Source organism: Canis lupus, chromosome 3, assembly GCF_003254725.2.
Source record: "Canis lupus dingo isolate Sandy chromosome 3, ASM325472v2, whole genome shotgun sequence".
Lineage (NCBI taxonomy): Eukaryota > Metazoa > Chordata > Mammalia > Carnivora > Canidae > Canis > Canis lupus.
This window is the reverse complement of record NC_064245.1, coordinates 47191605-47215190: the sequence shown is the minus strand read 5'-3', so window position 1 is coordinate 47215190 and position 23586 is coordinate 47191605. Positions and strand designations below refer to the sequence as shown.

Here is a 23586-nt window from a genome sequence, read left to right as displayed (position 1 = left end):
TTGAGTCCCGCGTCAGGCTCCTGGCATGGAGCCTGCTTCTCTTTCTGCCCCTCTCTCTCTCTCTCTCTATCTCTCTCTATGTCTATCATAAATAAATAAATAAATCTTAAAACAAAAAGAAAGGGGCCATGAGATAGACAGTTGACAAGCTGCTTTTTTTCAGTGATGCCTAACAGATGTGAATAGCAATATATTCATGGTTAGAAAGAAGTTTTGTTTTTGCTTTTTTATTTGGATGAGAATTTGCACGCAGCACTTTCCATTCTGTAGGATGGTCTGAAGTATATGGTAAATCTTAGTGCTAATCCCCTCCAACAGGCAGGCATATTTCACTCACTAATCCATTTCTTCTCCACTATTCTTTCAGTCATTTACCAAGATTCTGCAATGTGTCAGGCATTCTGCTAGATACTGAGAGTATGAAGATGAGTGGAATGTGTTTCTGCCAGAAGTATTGCTTAAGAGGAAAGACAGAATAGAGACAAGGATTTAAAACAGTGTTGTTTAATAACCGAGGCATATGCAGGGCTCTGTGAAAGTTCAGAAGGAAAAGTTCTCCATTATGTGCTGGAAGGGGAAGATGCTCTCCTTTCTGGCACTCCCAAGTGGCCCAGGCAGGTTGTGGACTTGGTTTAGGTTATGATGGGCAAAATATTGGGTTTAGGACAGGGAGTGGTAAATAATGTGCTTTAGTTTTGATGATTTAAAGTTGAATCTGGAATGATTGGAAATAATTACATGTTGTGAACATTACAGTCTTTTACTGTTAAAATGTGGTAGCCTTTCTAATATTCCCTGTTTGTTCTAAATGCAACTGAATAAAAACAAGATTGTAATTTTCAAAAATTACTGTCTGACCCTTTTGCCTAACACTATATTGACTTTTAAAAATCTTTTTCTTAGGGGAAATCTAAGATATGTACAAAAATGGAATAAGAAGTAGTTACATACCCATAGTCCAGCTTCAGTTATTGACTCATGGCCAGTCTCAGTTCACCTTGTCTTCTTTTGCATCCTCATGTCCACCCTTAGATCATTTAAAGCCTGTTTCAGGTACTTATCAATCAAATATTTCTGTATATCTCTAAAAGATGAACACTGTTTTATGAGTTAACAGTGGTAACAACAAAACTGAGATAATAGGTACAGAGAACAGAAAAATGGTTGCCAGAGGCTGAGGTGAGGGTGGGGGTGAGAGAAATGAGTGAAGGGGGTCAAAAGGTATAGACTTCCAGTTATAAATGAGTCATGAGGATTTAACATGCAGCACGGAGGCTATGATGATAATACTGTTGCATATTTGAAAGTTGTTGAGAGAGTAGATCTTTTTTTTTTTTTTAAGATTTTATTTATTTATTCATGAGAGACACCGAGAGAGAGGGGGCAGAGACATAGGCAGAGGGAGAAGTGGGCTTCATGCAAGGAGCCTGATGGACCCCAGGATCACGCCCTGAGCCAAAGGCGTATGCTCAACTGCTGAGCCATGCAGGTGTCCCCCGAGTCTGTGTTCTGTGGATATTTTTTACAGCCTGGACTTAGCTGATTCCAGCTTCATGGCATTATTTAACATTTTTCTCTGAACCCTTCATATTTACAGATAAATGTAGAGGCTTGATTAGACTCAGATTCAATATGAGTATTTCATAGAATGCAAAGGTACATTCTTTCACAATAGATTATTGTCTTTTTTTGATATTAGCAAGTAATAGTATGCATTGCCTAGATCATTAATTCATTAGGGATTACAAACGGGTGATATTTAAATTTTATTACTCTCTGTTTATTAGCTGGAATACTACAAAAAGAAACTTTACCGTATCAGGTGAGGAACAGTTCATTTAGGAAAGACAGAATAAATGCATGATTCTTCTTGATTTTTGGCATTTAAAAATCTATTATTATTATTATTATTTTTTAAATTTTTATTTATTTATGATAGGCACACAGTGAGAGAGAGAGAGAGGCAGAGACAAAGCAGGCTCCATGCACCGGGAGCCCGACGTGGGACTCGATTCCGGGTCTCCAGGATCGCGCCCTGGGCCAAAGGCAGGCGCTAAACTGCTGCACCACCCAGGGATCCCAAAAATCTATTATTTTATAATTATTTTTTTTTTAAAGATTTTATTCTTAAGTAATTTTTGCACTCAGCGTGGTGCTTGAACCTACAGCCCCAAGATCAAGAGTTGCATGCTTTACCAACTAAGCCAGCCAGGTGCCTCTGTGGTTTTTAATTTTTAATTTTTTTCTAAAGATTGGATTTATTTATTTGAGAGAGAGAAATAGCAAGAGGGAACACAAGCAGGGAGGAGAGGGAGAAGCAGCCTCCATGCTTAGCAGGGAGGCTGATGTGGGGTCTGATCCCAGACTCTAGGATCATGATGTGAGTGAAGGCAGATGCTTAACTGAATGAGCCACTCAGGTGCCCCACCTCACTTGTTTTTTAAATTGAGATGTATTTGACATATAATGTGAAAATGTAATGTGTACAACATGTTGCTCATATATGATACTTTCATATGTAAGAAGATGATTGCCATTGTAGTGATAATTAAGCACCTCTATCACATCACATTACATAATGACCCTTTCTTTTTAATGGTTGGAATCTTTAAGTTCTAGTGTCTGAGCAAGGTTGATGATGATAATACAATATTGTCTGTATTCACTATACTGTGCATTAGATCTCTAGGGATTATTTACAGATTGTAGGTTCATACCCTTAATATCTGTCCCATTCCCCCATTTCCAGGTAACCACTATTTTACATTCTTTTTTTCTGAGTTTGGCTTTTTCAGATTCCACATATACGTGACATCATATAGTACTTGTCTTTCTCATTCTGACTTATCTCACTTAGCATAATATGCTCAAGTCCATTCATGTTGGAGTTTTGACATCTTTAAAAGAAACAATAGGTTATATCTACCCTTCTTCAAAGGTTTCGACCAGTAAGATTTGTTTTGGTATGATTATGAATTCATTGATAAGCATATTCGTGTTTCATTCTGTGATTGTTATTCTTTTTATATTCTGCGACCGTTATTCTTTTTTTTTTTTTTTTTTTTACCGTTATTCTTGATAGCTCCTTTTTTAACCTGGAGGAGCTCATTCAAGTCCGTTTTGAGCCCTTTTGACATAATCCTACTTGAAGCTCAGAGCTTTTTGCTTTCTGGAACAAATTGTTCACATTCATCTTGTAGTACATTTGTGCCCCATAGCAGGAGTCAGCCATATATCCAACAAGCTCTGTACTGTTTTATTGGAAAGTGAAATTTGGAGGCCTCAGGCTGGGTACTGGAGCTGTGACTTGCAGCCACACTGGATATCACTGCCAGTCTTTTTCAGTGGACAGAATTTGGAAATTGTTTTTATTTTTATTTGTTTTAGGAAATCTGCTTTTAAAGATAATACATCTTTTTTTTTTTTTTTTTTTTTTCAGTGAAACAGTGAAACATAGATATTTTATTTGACCTTAATGGTCTTATCCCCATACCAAAAATTCCACATCTCAACTCCACCAACTTAATTAACATTGCACATATGGTCTTAGTAATGAATAATAGTGCCAGGATTACCATCAGCAGTGTGAATAATGAAAACAGGTTAAGGGTAAAATGATATTTTTGGTTTGTTTTAAAGGTATATTCCACTAGAAATGGATAAGAATCTTAAAGTACTTTGAGATAGTTTTCCTTTTTTTTCAATATTTTATTTATTTGAGAGAGAGAGAACAAGTGAGGGAGGAGTAGAGGGAGAAATAGACTCCCTGCTCAGAGGAGTCTGAAGCCTGGTGTGGGACTCAATCCCAGGAGTCTGGGATCATGACCTGAGCTGAAGGCATACACTTAACCAACTGAGCCACCCAGGTGCCCTCGAGATAGTTTTTCTTTTCTTTACTTGTGGTTACGTTACCAGCTAGATACAATGGTTTATTTATTTCATTTTAGTTTTATTTTTTTAAAAGTTGGCTTTGCTTAATTTTGCTTCCTAATATTTTGCAATATTTGTAGAGTTCCAAAGGCAAAGCTACAAAGCCTGCTATTCTTTCCTTGTCATCTCATTCTAGTCCATCTTTCCCTTAGGTAATAATAATTATCAATTTAAATGCTTACTTTTCCTTTATTTTTTAGTTTTTAAAATACAAGCAAATACATTTTAACTTTTTTGCTGTTTCCTCCTCCTATATAGACAACATACTATACATGTTTTTCTTTACCTTACATTTTATACTTAATGATGTGGGCTGAAGAACACTCTCATTGTTTATAAAGATATTCTTGTTTCCTTTTTACATATGTATAGTATTTCATTGTGGATCTGTATCATAGTTTATTCAACTAGCCTCCTGGTGGTGGACATTTAGTGTTTCAAATACTTTACTCTTAGAAATAGCACTTAAAATCCTTGAACATTCTACTTTGAGAGAGTCCTAAAATTGGAATTGCTAACAGTGTAAAGAAATTCCATTGTTCAGGAAAAAAAGCACTTCTAATATTTTAGAGTGGTTAAAACTTACGTGTGGATATATGTGAATACACATACATTTCTCCTTCCCTTTTGGAGATAAAACATAGTTACTGTGAGCATTTTATAGTGTAAAATGTCCTTTTATAGCAGTTTGTAAACGGGTACATAGCTTCCATCTGATGGTAATCTTAATGTAATTAATCCCTTATTAGCTTACTTCCATTTGTATGTTGTGATAAAGAATGCTTCAGTGACTGTCCTTGTTTGACACGTTTGTGCGTGTGTGTGTGTGTATTTATTTCACTCTTGTTAGTTTCCTGTGTTCAGATTACAGTGCCCAGTAGAGCAGTGTTTTCCCAGAGGCTAACATTCTGAATCAGACCAAAGATGTGAGTGGTCCTAGGTAGGTGGTGGGAGATGCAAAATACCATATCCCTCTGTGCCTTTTTAACGGTCTTAGGTATTTTCTGCTTTGGTTTTTCTGTTTCCAGTAACACAGCTCTCTCTCACAATCTTCTGATGCCTCTGATTCTCTGTTTCTTCAAATTGAATGACATCATTATTTTGATTTATAGGTGGATCCTGACCAGAAACTATAAGGCTCTTGCCAAAGGGACAAGAGGCAGCACATCTGGTTTCCTGAATATTGTGATGGAGTTGAAAAAGTGCTGTAACCACTGCTACCTGATCAAGCCCCCCGAGGAGAATGAGCGAGAGAACGGGCAGGAGGTTCTTCTGGTGTGTGGCCTCTGTATTTGTAATTAAATTCTCAAACACTGTGGTTTCTATAGATGCTCTTTTCTTTCCTCCTTTGATGACTCTTCAAGGAGTGTCAAAAGAAGCTTTGAAAAGATGTGAGGAAAGTTCACTAGGAAAAACATGGAAAGAATGATGCCAGGTAAAGAGCATTTTGGGTATTGTCAGCCAGATGGCAGGGGGCTTCACCAAGCTGAAAGATGATTGTCAAAGTAGGAACTCTTAGCAGTTTTAAGGGCAGATTGAAGTATGGGTTTGAGTGTAATGATCAGAATGTCTTTTCAATCTGCAGTCCCTGATCAGGAGCAGTGGGAAGCTGATTCTCTTAGATAAACTGTTGACAAGGCTTCGAGAAAGGGGCAACAGAGTCCTAATCTTCTCCCAGATGGTCAGAATGTTGGACATCCTGGCTGAGTACCTGACGATCAAGCACTACCCTTTCCAGGTAAGGATGCTCAGTGATTGGAATCCCTCTTGGCTCCCTCCCTGCAGTTGTATTCTTTGCTTACAGAATCATCCTAATGTTAGGAAACAAGTTTTTCAGCTAGAAACAAATTGAGATGAAGGTTCCACGAGGGTCTTTGTGTTTACTTCCATACCTTTCAGTAGCCTATAATAAAAGTGGTCATGTGAGGTCCTTCAGGTTTTCAGGGGGTGGTACGGAGGTGGGTGATAGAGGAAAAGCAAACAAGAGTAAAGGCTGTGAGATGGTATCTTCCAGCTCCAAAATCTTGGTTAACACTATAGAGGAAGGAGGTGCGGGCCTAATTCCAGAAGCCCAAATCCTAGGAAGAGAAAGGCAGTAGTTCTGTGCGGTCACCCTGGAGAAAGCTGACCCTGGCTGTGAGGCTGGGAACTCAGCAGAGTGGTGCATGTGAGAGCTTGCTGGGCCCTGAAGGGGGTAGTGATGGTCCCCTCATCTCTGTGGGATTGTTACTGTGGCTTTTCATCTTCACTCAGTTGTCTCCTACAAGATAAGGGGGAAATGAGTTTCTTCAACACAGTATTTTTCTGGGTGTTAGAGTGTGTGAAACTTTTTTTTTCTGATCTGTTTATGGACGTATCTGCTATTTTTCTTGACTTTTGGCATAACATTTTTATAGTGCTTTGACTTTTAAGATTGGCTTAATATTTTTTCTTTGAGTGGCTGGACTTATGAACCTACTTCTGTAATTGTCTGGTATTGAAGAAAGCGAGGTTAGTGATTGTACCTGGAGATGGCCAAGCTTTCAACTCACTAATATTGTCTTTCAAAAATGCCCTGAAAGACACTGCTCTATCATAATATCTTTGTGTGGTCTTTCCGCAGCTATCTTAGAATATGGTTTGATACTGTGGTTATTTAAAAATGGACTAATAAAAGCCCAGCACACTCAAAAAGATTATTGTGTCTCAATGCATCTGATCTCTGTGAACTTTCAGGTCAAGCTAATCATTCGATACCACATAAAATAAGAATGCATTGGTTTTCTCTGTAGGGAATATTTGGCTGGGATCCACTAGAGTCTGTCATGTCTACTGTCTTCTATTAATGGGGATATTAAAAAGAAGGCATTTGGGTTTTCTGATATCAAATATAGGCTATGAATCTGCCATGTAAACATATCTTTGGGTGAAGGCTCTGAGTAGAGTTGGTAGTCAGAAAGAAGGGAGGGCGTTCCCAGGTGTGATTGACTTGTGTTTTGGTAGCTCTGGGTCTGGTCAGCAGAGCTCTGAGCTGGGGAGATATAGGTTCTTCTACAGCCGGTGTCTCCATCACTGGGCAGCTGACCTCATCTCTCAGGTCAGTTTTGCCTTCTGTAAAATGAGGTATTTTGTTCATCTCAAGATCTGACTGTAAGGGGAAGATGTGAAAATGTCTTTAAAGGGTAAGAAATAAACATTTTACATGTACAGCATACAGGTAGTGATTCTCAAGTGTCTATTTGACATGTGGTTTTCCCTGGTGATATTTGGAACCTAGAACTGAATTCCAGAGGCTTTCTTAAATACGCTCTTTGGCTACTTAAACACTTTGCTCTGATTTCAGAATGTAATTTTTGGAAAAGCTGGAATATATGACCAACTTAATTTTAACACTTTCAATGTTATGGCAGAATGTTTACAAACAAAATTGTGCAAATGAATTTTTGGTTTGTGTAGCACTTAATAACTGTGGGACTTGTGGTCACATTATTTAAAAAGGATCATTTTCTGCACAAGCTAAAATGACCAGTGGTCTGATGACCTAATCTCTTCAGGATCTACAGATGTAGAAGCAAACATAGCTTCCAAGCATAGCTTGGGTTGCCATCATTCTCATTAGAGGTTCTAGCAGTCGTTCTGATCCTTGGGTAGACCTAGGTAGACCTAGTTCTTTGAGTCAGAAGCTTTTGACCTTGGGTTTGTAACCAGAGAGCTTGGGCAAGTAGAATATGCTGCTTAAGCAATGTCCCTTGCCAGCATGTTGCCAGTGCATTCCGGTTATTTTTACTAAGTGGGTGTTGGAGTGATAAAGGTTGCAAGTCTGGTGTTCTGAGAATAGCTGATCTGCCTACCTTATGATTTCCTTGTGGTTTATTTTTACAGCGTCTGGATGGTTCCATCAAGGGAGAAATCCGAAAACAGGCCCTGGACCACTTCAATGCAGATGGGTCTGAGGTACACCATATATGGCTTTGCTTTTTGGGCAGCGTGGGCTCTGTATCCAGGAGAAAGCCTTTCTGGCTTTAATGTATTTCATTTCAGAAACAGTTCACAGCAAAGTTATCCTGCTTTGGGAAGGAAATGAGAAATCACTAATATAAAAGATGCCTCTTAATTTTGTTTGTTTTTATTTTTTTTTTATTTTTTATTTTTTTTTTAAATTTTTTATTTATAATAGTCACACAGAGAGAGAGAGAGGCAGAGACATAGGCAGAGGGAGAAGCAGGCTCCATGCACCGGGAGCCCGATGTGGGATTCGATCCCGAGTCTCCAGGATCGCGCCCTGGGCCAAAGGCAGGCGCCAAACCCCTGCGCCACCCAGGGATCCCTTAATTTTGTTTGTTATTCCAGAAAAGCATTTGCATGCTTGTTTATCTGCCCTGGTCTGGATTAGTGACAGAGCAGTTCTAATAGCAACTGCGTATTCCATAGTGGCTTCCAGACATCAGATTTCTGGACCTAGGAGAACAAACAGTAAGGCAAGAGTCAAGAAAGCTGGCCAGTAGAATTAATTTTGACATGTATGTTACATCAGAAGGTTCTGATCTGTACTTTTTTGGTGACTGAGGCATGTAAAGTACATTTACTGTATCTCAAATGTGTTGGATTACTGGTATGATCAATATAACTTATGGTCTATTGTCCAGCTTGGATTTGCATTCTAAAGTGATTTTAAGGCATATATAGAAGGGGTGCTTAAAGAGAAGTGAGAAACTATGGTAAGATTGTAGTTCGTGCATATCAAGCTGTGAAGTGCTGTGGGATTTGAGAGAAGTGGGGGAGAAGAGGTTCAGCAGAGGTAACTCTGCAGCACCATGTGTGGGTGAAGGCAGCAGTGGAGAGAGCCAGAAGTAACTAGTGTTTTGGAGAGAACGCTAGTGCTTCTGAAGCCTGGGCCACTACTTCATATAGATGAAACAGACTTCATGTTCTGCTTTCTGAGGGGCTTTAAAAACTCTGTACAGTCTGTTACTCCAAAATGGTATGCCTTCTGCCTCTAGAAATGGATGTGGTCCCAGTTAGACTATAGCATTCTGGCTTCTTTACCCTAAAATGTTAGCTGTACTTGAGGAGCTTTGGGCGTGAATCTGGACAGAACTGAGGCTCTGAAATGGTTCAGGAGAAGAGGAATTGGATTACTGAATACCGCTCACCCATTAATTCCCATTCCTTCTTTTTCTGTTTCCTCGAGTAAAATCATGATAATTTCAATACCTGCTCTGGGGATTAAATGCAAGCAGTAGGCTTGCATTTACTGCCTGGGGCATAGTGAGCACTCAGTAAATGCTAGGCTAGTGTATGATTTGGTATTTATTGAAACTAGTTTTGTGTTCCCTATTCTTAGTTTAAAAAATGGTATGAATGTTTCATATTACCCTTTCTTAGAGAAACACTATTAAAGCTGCCTTTATAATTCTCAATTCTTCATCTCATGACTGTATATAGAATACAGGTTCTCTACCATTATTCTGCACATCTGAGCCTTTTTGGTTAAGAAAAATTAAATACTTTATCATTGGGTGGAAATATATGCACCTTTAGAAAATTTAAAAGATAGTATAAAGAAGAAAAATCGCATACCCTACCCCCATCCCAGAAACAACTTGCTATTCTTATCATTTGGATGTATTTCCATTCATACAAGATAAAACCGATTATCTGTATGTTCACCTAATTTGGGATCATTCTGCATATAGTTTTGTCACTTTCATTTAGAATTCTGTGATCATTTTTCCCATGTCATTAAGGATTAAAAAAAATTTAGTTTCTAAAGTTTTCTCATAGTTGTACCATTATTATTTAACCCAGTGATTAAACTTAATCACTTATTTTGTTGTTTTGGGGTGTTGAAAGCATACGAGCATTTTAAGAAAGGTTTTTCACATACTTTGTTAAATTTCCCAAAGCAGTTTATATCATTACTATTTGTGTATGCATATTTCTATCTCACCTTGAGCAGCATTAGCATTGCATGTCATCATGTTTGTTTTTTTCAGTCTGATAATAGACACAAATAACATCTTCTAATTCACATTATCTATGGTAAAGAGTGCTTGGGTGGCTCAGTTGGTTGAGTGTCCAACTCTTGGTTTTGGCTCAGGTCATGATCTCACGGTCCTGGGATCGAACCCCATGTTGGGCTCTTGTGCTCAGTGGGGAGTCTGTAAAAGGATTCTCCACCTCTCTCTGCCTCCTCGCCCCCCCCCCCCCCAAATAAATAGATCTTTAAAAGAAAGTAGCGACAGTGAAAACTATTTATGATTATTCAGATCCCAGATTTTATGTGGTTTAGGTATCTCATTCTCAAGTCTCCAGCATTTACTTGCAGGCTTCTGTAAATTAGAGAGTGTGATGTCACTTGGTATTTCTGTGGATCACAGAGCATATGTGCCTCAGGATTTGTTTAAAGTTCTGAGATCATTCTCTCCATTTTCATTTCTGTGGCAGGATGCTGGTGAGTGGGATTTAGTTAGAGTGTGGAGAGCCTTTCATTGTTTCTGTGTATAGTAAATACACCCATTGATCAAATACAACTCAGAACTATCAGCTTTTGAGCACCACTTGTGTGCCAAAAAGGTGTCAGCCTTTGACATACATGATCAAATGCCCTAAAGACAGAAATCTCTGTGGCTTTCTTTTCTTCTGGCTCATATAATTTAATTTTTGCCTCCTGCTCCATATTTTCTGTGCTCTCAGATGCAGGCAGGTATACCATGCCTGCTCAATCTCTTATTATTGCTGTGTAGAATATGCCAGAGCCTGTATCTTTCCCACACGTGGCTCTTCAGCGACATGTGCTTTGGTTTTCTTTTTGTGTATGCTGTGCTGATCGAGGACCCTGTGCTTCTGAGCAGTGCTGGCACCTGATCTGTTGATGCAGTGTTGTTCTATTCAGCCACTTCACAATAAAGTACCTTTGCTTATACCGACTACCTTATGTGGTATAATCCACCTTTACCTGAAAATGAGTGTGTGGGCAACTTGCTGGAATGATCCCCTTGCTAATTAAGTTTTTCTGGGTTTTGTTAATTGCTTGTAATGCTAGTTTTAGCAAAGAGAGAACACTAATTCTTTTGTTCCAGTTGACTTACCAGAATCAGCTTTACTCCTTAGTTCTCTGCACTGATTCTTCCTGCTTAATGAAACGAAAATTCACTCTACCATCAAGTCCCTGGCCTTCTTGTAGCTTCCATAAAGTTTGTCCATCATATCTCACTTTTCTTCACACCTGCAGGGGTTTCCAGGTATAAGGGCTTATTGGACTGTGAAACTGTTTCTGAGAAGGCCACTGCATAAAGTAGTATATTGCATTGTGTACAGGACTTCTGTTTCCTGCTCTCGACAAGGGCTGGTGGCCTGGGAATCAATCTGGCTTCGGCGGACACAGTTGTCATCTTTGACTCTGACTGGAACCCCCAGAACGACTTGCAGGCACAAGCCCGAGCCCATAGAATTGGTCAGAAGAAGCAGGTCAGTGGAGTGAGACATCTGGATGTGGTTTGGGTGAGGTGGGAAAGAGAGGGGTGTTGTTTAGCCCTTTCAGGACATTTGTAAAATGCTTTTTTCCTGTTATGCTCTCTTTTCCCCAAGGGTAGATGCCTGTCTGTTAACTAGTACAGAGGTGTCTTTGGGGCTCAGATGAACTTCTTAGGGAAATATTTTCTTGTGCTGTTTGAAAATTATGTCACCTGTAAGTTTCAGGTTTACCCTAAGAAAGAGATATGATGAATAGATTAAGAACTGGAATGTTTTTCTATTTGAATGTGGTTAAATTGTTAAATAGTCCAACATTTTTCAGGATGGTCTACTTTTATTATACATGATTGTTAGCTCTGAGCTACATTGGGAAAATACATGCTTGTTTTTTTCATGTGAGAATCTCAAACTCTGCTCTAGCATTGGGTAACTCTTAAGTTTCGTACTCGGCCAACAGTTCAGTTTGGTGAAACTTTCCATCAGTGAAACTATTTTTTAGCAAGATTTTTATCATTAGACTAGGCTGTAATAATTTTTAGAGGAAGTTTTATTTAAGATTACAATATGTTAGAGTAAAAATATTGCATCTACTTAAGCTGCCTGTTTGTATGAATTGCTTATAGTCATTTTTAGGAGAAGAGAATAAGTCTTTTTTACTTATCTTTTGGTTTTAGACAGGTAACTTTTTTTTTGCTGATCAAGTATAAACATAACATTTTGTTTTTCTATAGGTAAATATTTATCGCTTGGTTACAAAGGGGACTGTGGAGGAGGAGATCATTGAACGGGCCAAAAAGAAGATGGTATTGGACCATCTGGTGATTCAGCGCATGGATACTACTGGTCGGACAGTTCTGGAAAACAACTCGGGAAGGTCCAAGTAAGTTCTAGAAAGGTGGAGGAGGTGATCAGAACCAAACTGATTTTACATCAACATTTGATAGAATTTATCCTTCTAGTAGGATTTTCTATAATTGACGTTACCTATTAATTACCTAGAAAAGGTCAAGCCAAAACCACGAGAAGGTGTCATTTTCATTTTCTCTTGTTTTCCCTGTTTTCTTTTTTTACCTCTCAACCCTGTGCTCATGTGCCCTCTCTTTCTTATTCCCTCTCTTGCCTTTAGCTTTTGGCTCTTTTTTGGCTTTTTGTGACATATGACTGCAGCAGTGGCAGCTGTGTCCCTCAGGCTTTCATCCCAACATAAAGTTGCCTTGAACATATTAGTAGTAAGAATCTGCCAGATGGAGTTGGCAGCTGTTTTCTTATTATTGGTAAAAAATATTTGTATGGAGATTGTTACTTTTCCTATTGAAAACAGAAAGATGTAGAAGGAAAACAGTCAAGTTTCAATTGACTTTTTTAGAAACACAGCTATTTCTCTGAGTTTATATTTTGGCCAAATTGTTCAGTGTCTTCTGTGGCAATTGTGCAGTTTGTGTCACAGGTGGAAATCAAAAGCAAGTTGTATTGGGAAAAAGAGAAAAAGAGAGGAGAGAAAGAAGGAAAGAAAAGAGAAAGAGAAAAAAAAAGGGGGAGGAAAAAGAAAAAAAAACGAAAAAAAAAGAAAAAAAAAAAAAGAAGAAAAAGAGAAAGAAAAAGAAAGGAGAAAAAAAGGGGGGTGGGGGAAGGAAACAAATCAAAAAGCAAAACAAAACAAAAACAAAAACAAAAACAAAAACAAACAAACAAAAAAAGAACCACCGGGGAGTATCTTCTGATTCTGTGTTCTTTAAGTCCCTTGGCTTCTCCTGGAAGTTGTCAGTCTAGCTGGTGTTCTGGGGGAGGGGCCTGTTGTGCTGATTTTCAGGTGTGAGCAGTTGGGGGAGCTGCTCTGCCCCTGCCTGGTGCAGGGCTCGGTGGGGGTTGTTTACCCCGTGAGGCCGCAGGAGGAACAGCCCCAGTGGCGGGGCAGCTCTGGAAACCTGGAGTCAGCTCCGGCAGGAACTCCTTCTGCAGGGCCTGGAGGCTCCGGGGCGGGGCCGCTGATGTGCTCAGCTGGGGCAGGAGCGTCCTTGCTGTCCTGGGCCCTCCCGGCCTCTGCCTGTCCCGGGGGAGGCCGGATCCTGGGCTGTGTCCCGGCGCCCTGTGCTCCGGAGCCTGCGCTGGTGGATTCGCGCTCCCCGGCCGCGCAGCCCCCTCCGCGGAGCTGCCGCCCGAGCCCCTCCGAGCTGCTCCTGGAACCGCGCAGCCCCCTCCGCGGAGCCTCTTCCTCCGCCCGAGCCCCTCCGAGCTGCTCCCGGGGCCGCGCAGCCCCCTCCGCGGAGCCGCCCCCGAGCCCCTTCAGCTGCTCCGGGTCCCGCCGGGTCCCGCCGTGCGCGCTGCAGCCCTTAGGGAGCTCGGCGCACTCTCCTGGGCGCGCAGTTGCTCTGTTACTGTCCCCGGGAGCCCGAGGGCCTCCTCGCCCTCCTGGTCCTGCTCCACCTCCCCACGAGCCCCTTTCCGCCCGGGAAGGTCGGTGCAGCTCCTGCGTCTCCGGGACGGGGCTCTCCTGTCCTGGGGACACTCGCCCCGGCCTCAGCCCGGCTCCTCGCGGGGCCCCTCCCCCTTGGAGGCCTTTGTTCCTTTATTTCTTTTTCCCCCGTCTTCCTACCTTGATAGAAGCACGAACTCTTCTCACTGTTGCATTCCAGGTGTTCTCTCTTTAATTCTCAGGCCGAATTCATAGATTTTCAGGATAATTTGAAGGTTTTCTAGGTAGTTTGGTGGAGACAGGTGATTTGGAGACCCTACTCCTCCGCCATCTTGCTCCTCCCCTCACAGGTGGAAATCAAATGAGCCCTTCCCTAAATAGAATATTTTCAGATAATCTTCCATTCAAGAAGAACCTAAATGGAAAAGGCTTAGTTCTTTTATTTTAGACTGGAGATGAGAAGGTTGAAAATTGTTGGGGGGTGGGGGATAAATAAATAAAAAAAGAAAATTCTTGGTGAATGATAACTGCCTGAGTCAAAAGACAAAGAGCAAAGAACTGTCTTCTTCACTGTTGCTAATTAAGTTTCTTGCTTAATCATGTAATAGATAAGCCATCAGGAAAATAATTCATTTTCTAGTCTTTTGCTAAGTTAGATTTATCATCACAGACTCATCCTAGGGATAAAAAAATGAAATCTTTGAGAGATCATTTTTCCTGGGGCAGAATTTATATTTTCAAAAGTAATTTCACCCCTTTATGAAGGGTAGCTATTTTATAGTAGAACTTCATGGCGGTTACTTGACATTCCTAAGGGATTACAACTACATTTTACTTCTACAGCTCAAATCCTTTTAATAAAGAAGAGCTGACAGCTATTTTGAAATTTGGAGCAGAGGATCTCTTCAAAGAACTTGAAGGGGAGGAGTCAGAGCCTCAGGTAATTAACAATAAGGAAAAAACTTTTTTGACGAGTATTTGTAAGAGTCTAAATTTTTCTGGAAGTAGATTTTTAGTCTGTGTTAGAAGCTTTTATAAAGAATAGTAATTGAAAGATCTAGCTTTTTAAATTATAGAGCTCAAAGCTCTTACTAAATAGAATAGGAAAGAATGAGAAAAATATTTGAGGATTTTATCTTAGGTCCTTTTAATTCTGGTTTTATTTTGTGTAATTTTTGAAGTTCACCTTGTCGTTTGTATAAATAATAGTTTGAGACATTAGAGGTAAAGGATATAAACCCAAGTACTGTAAAGGTAAATGGGATCTGAGGAAAGAGATTTGGTTTATTCACACCAAGTGTTTTCAGTTTGTACTGATCACTGTTGCCTGTTTACCGTTATCATATTGTTGGTGTCCCTAAGGAAATGGACATAGATGAAATTTTGCGCTTGGCTGAAACTAGAGAGAATGAAGTGTCAACAAGTGCAACAGATGAACTTCTGTCACAGTTTAAGGTATGAAAATTATTGTGGGAGAGAGTCCTCAGCACTGATACATTATCTAATAATAACCAATGTCTGTGAGTACTTCCATTGTGCAAGGCGATTTGCTTTCTCCTTTACCTAACTTGACTCCTTTCTTTCTGCTCCTGAGTTCCAGGTCCCGATATGAGTGTAGGTTTAGTCTTCTGCATAGAGATAATCACTGATGTGGTCTCTCCTGCCCAGAGTCCGTGGATAGAGGAAAAGCCAGCAAAGAGGGCAGAATCTGTGTCAGTGGGATGGGTGGAGAACGGGATAATGTGGAGCTCCCGGAGGTGTGGAGGGCATTGTGGGAGAGACATTGATAGAATCAGAGGATGAGGAGAGGCCAAAGGTATAAAGCAGAAGGTAACAGTTAGAAAGCCCTTGATGACTTGGTAAAAATATTAGACCACCTGGGCTTTGTTTTTTTTTTTTTTAAGGGTGATGATTATGGGTGGTATCTGATAGAACAGAAAATTAAATGAGATCAGGACTAAGTGCAAAAGCTGGGCACCAGGTGAATAGGAGGTGGCAGCATTGAGTGGAGTTAATTTTAAAGCTTATAATGAGTACAGTGAAGGTGATTTATGAGGATAGAAGAGTCTAGCAAGGCAAGGGTTTTGAAAGATATTCTAATGTCTCCTGGTTGAAGGAAGAGCTTGAGAGTAGGGAGAGATGGAAGGCTCTAAGGAAAGAAGGAAAATTTGTTAGCACACTGCCTTAGAAGAGACTTAGAATGGATGTAATCAAAAACACTGGTGGTGCAGTTGCCTTCAAAAGAAAAAGGAGACTTCAGGGAATGGGGAGGAGAGAAGAGGTGGGATACCTTTCTTTGTGATGGTAATTACCAATAAGTAAGTAAAATAGAAATAATTTGGGACAGCCACAGGTGGGGCCAGGAAGGAGGAACTTGATAGTGAGTGAACTGAATTTGGAAGGTAAGACTTCACATTAGAGCTGGTCAACAGAGTCTTAGGATTTTCTCCAGCAGTACTTGAGGTCAGAGGGACTGGATCAATTTGTTGTCCTAAAGTGGGAGGTAGGCTTGGGAGACTAAGTCACAGTTGCAAAGGTTTCGCAATTCCAGGTGAGAACATGGGTAAAGGAATTGGCTTTGGGTTTGTGCCCTACAGGTTAGAGAAGCAGTGGCGACTTGAAGGTTCCAGTGATGGTTAAGTACAGTACATCTTGTGGGATTGAGGGAGATATGGGCAAAGTGTTTAGAAGGAAGTAGTATTGTGTAATGAGGTCCACAGTTGGCCACAGGTAGAAGTTGTCTCAGCGAAAGAACACAAAAGGAGCTGACTAGACGAAAGAGCTCTAGAATCAGAGTAAGTGTGTTTGCAGTTGAAGGTGAATTATTACCGTTTCAGCTGGACTACACTTCTTGCACTGCTGCTCTCTTTTAAAGAGAAGCAATCTTCATGACAATGTTTTGGTCAGAATAGTATATGATGATTTAGATATAAAAATTTCTGCATATTAACAGGTTAATCAAAAGTGGTTGGCTGGTGACTTTTGCCTTGCTTAAATAAGCTCTTTTGGCTGTTATGTTTTAGCACCTGATCAAGTGATGTAATTAACAGTAGGAGTCTGTCTACCTGGGGGCTTTTTTATTTCTGGAATGCTTCAACTGAATTGACTTTGTTTTTCCCACTAATCTTCTCTTTCTCTTTCTCTCCCCCTTTCTCTATTAAACCCTAATTTAACATGTTGGAAACATAGCAAAGCTTTTTTTGAGATAATTTAAGATTATACTTTTCTTTAGTAATCATAACTGGTACTTGTATAACTCTTACTGTGTATGTCAAGCCCTTTAGAACCTTAGAATGAATCAGATATTATTTTCTTCATTTATAGATAAGGAAACTGAGGCACAGGCATGCCAAGTAGATTCCTAAGGTCACAGATATGTGGAGTTGTGATTACGTCCTAGGCAGGTGGTCTGGCCTATATATAGCATGTGGCCCTTAGCCGTAATGTGCCCTGGGAAAAGTTCATTTCCCAACTGTGTGAACCACTAATGTATTTATTTGCCATTTTCATCTGGCTGTTTTAAAAGTCAGATCTAGGGACGCCTGGGTGGCTCAGCAGTTGGGCGTCTGCCTTCAGCCCAGGGCATGATCCTGGAATCCTGGGATCGAGTCCCACATCGGGCTCCCTGCATGGAGCCTGCTTCTCCCTCTGCCTGTGTCTCTGCCCCTCTCTCTCTCTCTCTCTCTCTCTCTCTGTGTCTCTCATGAATAAATAAATAAAAATCTTTAAAAACAAAAACAAACAAAAAACCCAAAAAGCTCTTCTGTACTTGATTATAGCTTTAAAAGACTAGGTGAGAAGGAATAAAAAGGATGTGGAGCCCATGCCTGGGGCCTTCCCACCACTGCCCATAGCCTGGCCAGAGCTGATAGATATGTCTGTGTGTAGCCACAGGCTGCGACTTTGAATTGCATAGATATTTTGAATGCCAGATATGGAATATTCTAGATTTGTTTGAATTTTTTGCATTTTATGTTCTCATTTTCATTTCATTTATGTTCTAAGAGTAGAGTGCACTTTTGAGTGTATGAGATCATTACATACCTTTAGTTTCTGTATTCAGCATTTGATCATCTAAGTAAATAAAAAATTTCTAATTAGTATCATATTTATTAGAAAATGTGATAGACTTTTCATAAAACTTATATCACAATTTATATCTTTCCATAAAACTTATAAGACAATTTATATCTTTATGTTTCCCTGTTTCTCAGTAATGTTTCTGATGAACTTGAGGGTTTGGCAAGGTGATTTACGGATGATAAGGGAGAGATTAGCAGAAAATTGATGGCCTGATTATGTAAGATCACAGGAGTTCTGATATTACTCATAGCATCATATTTAGATTAAAAATGCTAGGTGAGATTAAAAATGATGGTGTTTGGGAAAGAGGGAAATGTCAGACAATGAGTTATTCATGTGTCTTAAGGTTGCCAACTTTGCAACAATGGAAGATGAAGAAGAGCTGGAAGAGCGTCCTCACAAGGACTGGGATGAGATCATTCCGGAGGAGCAAAGGAAAAAAGTAGAAGAGGAAGAGCGTCAGAAGGAGCTAGAAGAAATTTACATGCTGCCCCGAATTCGGAGTTCCACGAAAAAGGTGATTGAGTTAGGTGAAAGATAAGAAAGGACTTCTTCTATTGTAAAGGCTAAGGAAGTGCTAATTATTCAAGGAAGAGGCTTTGCATTATTGTCTTGACGTGGAGGCAGTTATTTTATAGTGAACCTAGCAGAGGAAAACTATGGAGTACCCCTGGGTTCACTTGTGAGACATTTGATCTTTGTAAATTGGCTTTTTGTGGCACCAGTGTAAATACTTAGTAAGAGATTATATAACTGTAAACAACATACACGTACTTCACATCTTATAGCACCATTACAAGCATGATCTAATATGATTTTTGCAACATCATTGAAGTAGGTAGAATAAGTTTTATTATTACCCAGTTTATTGGACATAGATTTATCCAAGATTGTAGCAAATCAGTAAGTATTAGCTAATAGTAATAGCTACCATTGATTGAGCACTAATTGTGTGCCAGGCATAGTTGTGTTGTTATATCTATCGACTCATTTAGTGTTCGTGAAAACCCAAATAAATAGATATTTATCATCATTTTACAAATGGAAAGCCAAGACACAGAGTGGTAAAAAACTTACCTAAGCAAGTAAATAAGAACCTACAATTCACGTATTTTTATTCTAGTTCATTTGTCGTTACATTGCATTATGTCTCTGGAAATGTGACTATTTCCCAAGCAGATCTTCTTCCTTTATGTGACACCTTCCTCCTTATTTTCTTAAAGGAAAAAGGGCTTGTTGAATATGATGAAAAGTTTGAGTACTAAAGAATTGAGATGGGCTGGTTTTAGTCTTGACTTCTTGTGCCTGGCACTTGCTACAATGAGACTTTGCCTTTTCAGGCTCAGACAAATGACAGTGATTCTGACACTGAGTCCAAGAGGCAGGCCCAGAGATCCTCTGCTTCTGAGAGTGAGACAGATGACTCTGATGATGACAAGAAACCAAAGCGCAGAGGGCGCCCCAGAAGCGTGCGGAAGGACCTTGTCGAGGGATTTACTGATGCAGAGATACGAAGGTTAGTGGAGGCTTTGCTCTCTCTCTGGAGTCTGTGTGGAGGGCATGCTATGAGCTGTGGGCTGATGGTATTCCTGACATTGAAGACGAGGTAGGCAGAGGCTGCAGTGTGCAAGGAAGGCGGGGGACAGAGTCATACCCCACAGATGGAGTCCTGCCTCAGAAGATTCTGCCCTCCAGGGTTTTCCTCACTTGAGGTCTTTTGTTGGTTGCTCAGCTCTTGTTTTCTTCCTGTTCTCTGGTTACTCTGAGCATTTTCACAAAGAAAGTCCAGCCAAGACAAAAACGGTTGGAGGCAAACTGGGACTGAGCGTTTTTTATTTTAAGAATAGGAATACATGTGCAAACATACATAGACACACACACAGGTCTATGCATATAAAAGAGATAGTATAAATATAAAAAGTTAAAATGGTACAGATAACGCTGCCCTCATATCCCTTGTCTCCCCAGTTCACTTCCTGACAGTATTAGTACTGATACCAGTTTGGTGGTGTGGTGGTTTGGTTTGTTAGTAATACACCCAACATAGTCTTCTGCAGCTTTTTTTTTTTTCACCTGTAATTGATTTTAGCTATCTTTCTATGTCTGTACTTATTGTACATTTGTTGGTATTTAATTCATACATCTGCCATCCAATAAAAGAAATCTAAAATTGTTGCTTCTAAGTGATATTTCCTCACTTTGCATGTATTTTTTGTTTTAGGCTGAAGAAAATATTATTTATAGTATTTACTTACAGTAGCTTTATGGTCCAATCCATATTATAATAATTATGTCACATATAGTTACACTAACTCTTGTAGGTTAGTATATTTTAAACCAAGTCTTTATTTTTCCCTAAATGTTATAACTATTCTTTTTTTCTTCTCTTTAATTTATTATGGAAAAGTATAAATATATATAAACATTGATATATACCCTCCAGTACTTATCATGTTATCATCTTAACCATTTTGAATTTGTAGTCAGTCTTCTGTGTACATGCTACATCCTCTCACCTCCTACCCTCAGTATTATTTTGAAAAGAATGTGTATTCTCCTGTAGGTAACACAGTGGTCTACAGATGTTTGTGAGGCCTCTCTGACTCTGGATTGTCTGAGTCTTCCATTTCCTTACTCATCTTCTGCTTTAATTTTTAAAAATCTGTTATTAGTGTAGCCACTTCAGCTCTCTTTTGGGTACTGTATGCACATTATCTTTTTCTATCTTTTTTACTTCAGTATGCCTGTCTTTGAGTCTAGCTTGTGTCTCTTATAGACAGCATATTGTTCTATCAGTTTTTTAAAAATTTATTGTCAGTCTCTTTTGGTTGGAGTCTTTAATCACATTTGTATTTCATGTAATTACTGATAAGTTAGAATTCTTATCTGCATTTTGCTATTTGTTTTATGTCTTGTGTCTTTTTTGTTCCTTTATTCTCCCATTACTACTGTTATTTTTGTTATGTAGGTATTTTTTAATATAGCATTTTAATACCTTTGTTTTTGTTTTTTTGTGTTTCTCATTATTTTCCCATATAGTTTTTTACTATTTCAAAGTTATTTTCTTAGTAGTTGCCTTGGAGGTTATAATTAGTACCTTAACTTGGAACAGTTTAATTTAGATTATCATCAACTTAATTCCAATGGTAAAATAAATTGTACTCTAATATAACTTCATTCCTCTCCCCTTTTCTGTGTTCTTATTGTTGCAGAAGTTATATCTTTACACTTTATATGCCTGTCAACACAGTTTTGTAATTACTGCTTTTTAAAAAATCTAAAGAGTTACAAAAGTACATTTATGCTGTCTTTATATATTTACCTTTTTTTAAATAAAGATTTTATGTATTTATTTGACAGAGACAGAGTGAGCACAAATAGGGGGAGGGAGGGACAGAGAGGGGCCAAAACAGACTCCCCACTGGGCAGGGAGCCCGATGCAGGGCTTGCTCCATCCCAGGACCCTGGGATTCTGACCTGAGCTGAAGGCAGACACTTAACCGACTGAGCCACCTAGGTGCCCCTATTCAGTTACTCTTTGTGAGGCTCTTAATTCTGCCTGTTTAGTGGCTGCTGTGATGCTGCTTTGGACAACTACTGTAGTTACAAAGATGTTGATTTTTCAAGACTCATGGAGCATGCAGAGAGGAGCATGGGAATAGAACAAGTTAAAATGCCAGAGCGCTTTCAGTTTTTACTGACATCCAGCCATCTGCTTGAGTAAACGCTCCTGTGATAGTTGCAAGCATTTGGTTAATTTCCAGAGTTCTAACAAAGTCGATCTTGACTATATTGCTGGTGTTCTTCTTGCTTTTATGGAGGAACAACAGATTTTCAGAAGTCCTTTTCTTGACCATTCCAGAAATGCTTCCCTCTCCTAGTGTTATTTCAAAGTAATTCCCAAACGTCATATTCTTTTATACATAAAATATTTCAGTATATATGAATGGAAGAAAGGTAGAGTCGAAGAATAAGCTTCACATTCACTTTCCCCATAATGCTTTCCTAGTCCTTGTGTTCATGCTGTTCATGTAGTATCATTTCTCAGCAACAGGCCTATTCATTCTCTCCCCCTTTTTCTTTAATTGCTGTGTTCTCTGTTTCCATTTATCCCTCCGTAGTGTCTCACCTTACACTGTTACCTAACGAGATGATTTTAGTAATGTGGTCGATGACAGTGATGACTATGATATATCGTAACATCTTGCTACTTAGTGACAATGGTAGTGGTTAGTTGTAAGGAAGGAATAATAGTATAGGGTAGAGACTTGTGAAAGGATTGGTTGGATATTTGTTTGAAGACAGGGTCTGGTAGGCATAGTCAGCAGACTTTCCAAAATAGATTTATCTAAGAAGTTTTAAATCACATACTTACTTTACTTTGCTTTATTCCCAGAAGTATTTGAGACAGTCTTAAAAATTTTACAGCTGTGTAATTGACCAGAAAATAATAAATATTACTGTTTAGAATCGATAGTAACAGTAACTGAGTAGAGTGGCTGACCGTTTTGCGGTCTTATCACAGGAGTTAAATGGTGGTTAAATCATTTATCATGTATTGAACTCCATGAACTTGCACCTTCTAAAAAGGGTAATATTAGAGTTAGGTCACTTTGCGGTTACATTCCTTAATGGTTTCTTGATTAGTATCTGAGAATAAATTTGACTGCATCTCTAATACTCACTATTTTAAGTGGACCAGTTTCAAAGACTCAGCATTCTTTGACTTAGTGTCAATTCCATGGTTTGGGCTCAGTCTATTTTGACAGTGTGCATGGCATGTTTTACCACTGAGCCAAAACCTCTGTTTTTTAATGTGTTTTTATGATCATGTTCGCAGGTTCATCAAGGCATATAAGAAGTTTGGTCTCCCTCTTGAACGGTAAGCTTCTTATCCACCTTTTTTTCATTTTTATTACATAGCATGCTTTCTTTTTTTCCCTTGTATTATTTTCCACTTAGTACTAATGCTGGGAACATTTTTTTTTTGTCCTGGAAACGTTCTTTTACAAATATTTATATATTGTGCAATTGTACATATGTTTTTGGGGAGGGATGACAAAGATGACCATCTGTACAGAGATTTTACTTGAGTGGAAAATGAAGCAAGTACATGCAAAACTACAATACAGAGAGAATTTCCAGAGGAGATGTTCAGATAATTCAATTTGAAAGAATGCACCTATTTACTATTTGCATCCTAGTTCTTATTTAGTAATAACAATTTGTGATTTTTGTAGCCTCTTACTTTTTTAGTAGAGTATCATGAAGATTAAATGCAAATAACACCTTGCCAGCAGCAACTTACCAAAGGGTTGGCTGTTGTTACTCTTTTACAGGCATTCAGGAAATGAACTCAGAAATTGGATTTTAAGAAAAGACTATCTGAATCTGAACTAGTTCAGTATTTTGCTTTGTCCAGAATCAGCAGTATGTCCTATGAATAATAGTACTGACTTAATAGAAATAGCAGATGCCTTACTGTTCTTCCTAGTAAACTTCTGGAGTGGAAGAAAATTATAGTCTGTATGTTTTGTTCTGTCCTCTCCATTTAGAGAGGAAGCAGTGATGTGTAGCATTAGTGATGGTGAAACCTAGAAAGTCAGGTGCACCTTTTGGAGGTTGTTGCTGGCCACCCAGGATAAAATGTGTATCTGTGAGCCGGTGATCATAAAAACCAGCAGGGTGAGGAAGAGTGCATCTGG

General features: G+C 39.2%; 1 protein-coding gene across 5 annotated transcripts in view; it reads left to right on the top strand.

Moving 5' to 3' along the window:
* The window catches only part of CHD2 (chromodomain helicase DNA binding protein 2), a 123375-nt gene that overhangs the window by 65965 nt on the left and 33824 nt on the right, over window positions 1–23586 (top strand). For all 5 annotated transcript variants that reach the window (XM_025436936.3, XM_025436938.3, XM_025436939.3 and 2 more), the window contains 10 exons: window positions 5043–5205; window positions 5516–5668; window positions 7792–7863; window positions 11230–11379; window positions 12117–12265; window positions 14642–14738; window positions 15161–15253; window positions 18228–18398; window positions 19222–19397; window positions 22722–22763. In XM_025436936.3, the coding sequence (XP_025292721.1) occupies window positions 5043–5205; window positions 5516–5668; window positions 7792–7863; window positions 11230–11379; window positions 12117–12265; window positions 14642–14738; window positions 15161–15253; window positions 18228–18398; window positions 19222–19397; window positions 22722–22763 (1266 nt within the window). The remainder of the gene's footprint in view (window positions 1–5042; window positions 5206–5515; window positions 5669–7791; window positions 7864–11229; window positions 11380–12116; window positions 12266–14641; window positions 14739–15160; window positions 15254–18227; window positions 18399–19221; window positions 19398–22721; window positions 22764–23586) is intronic.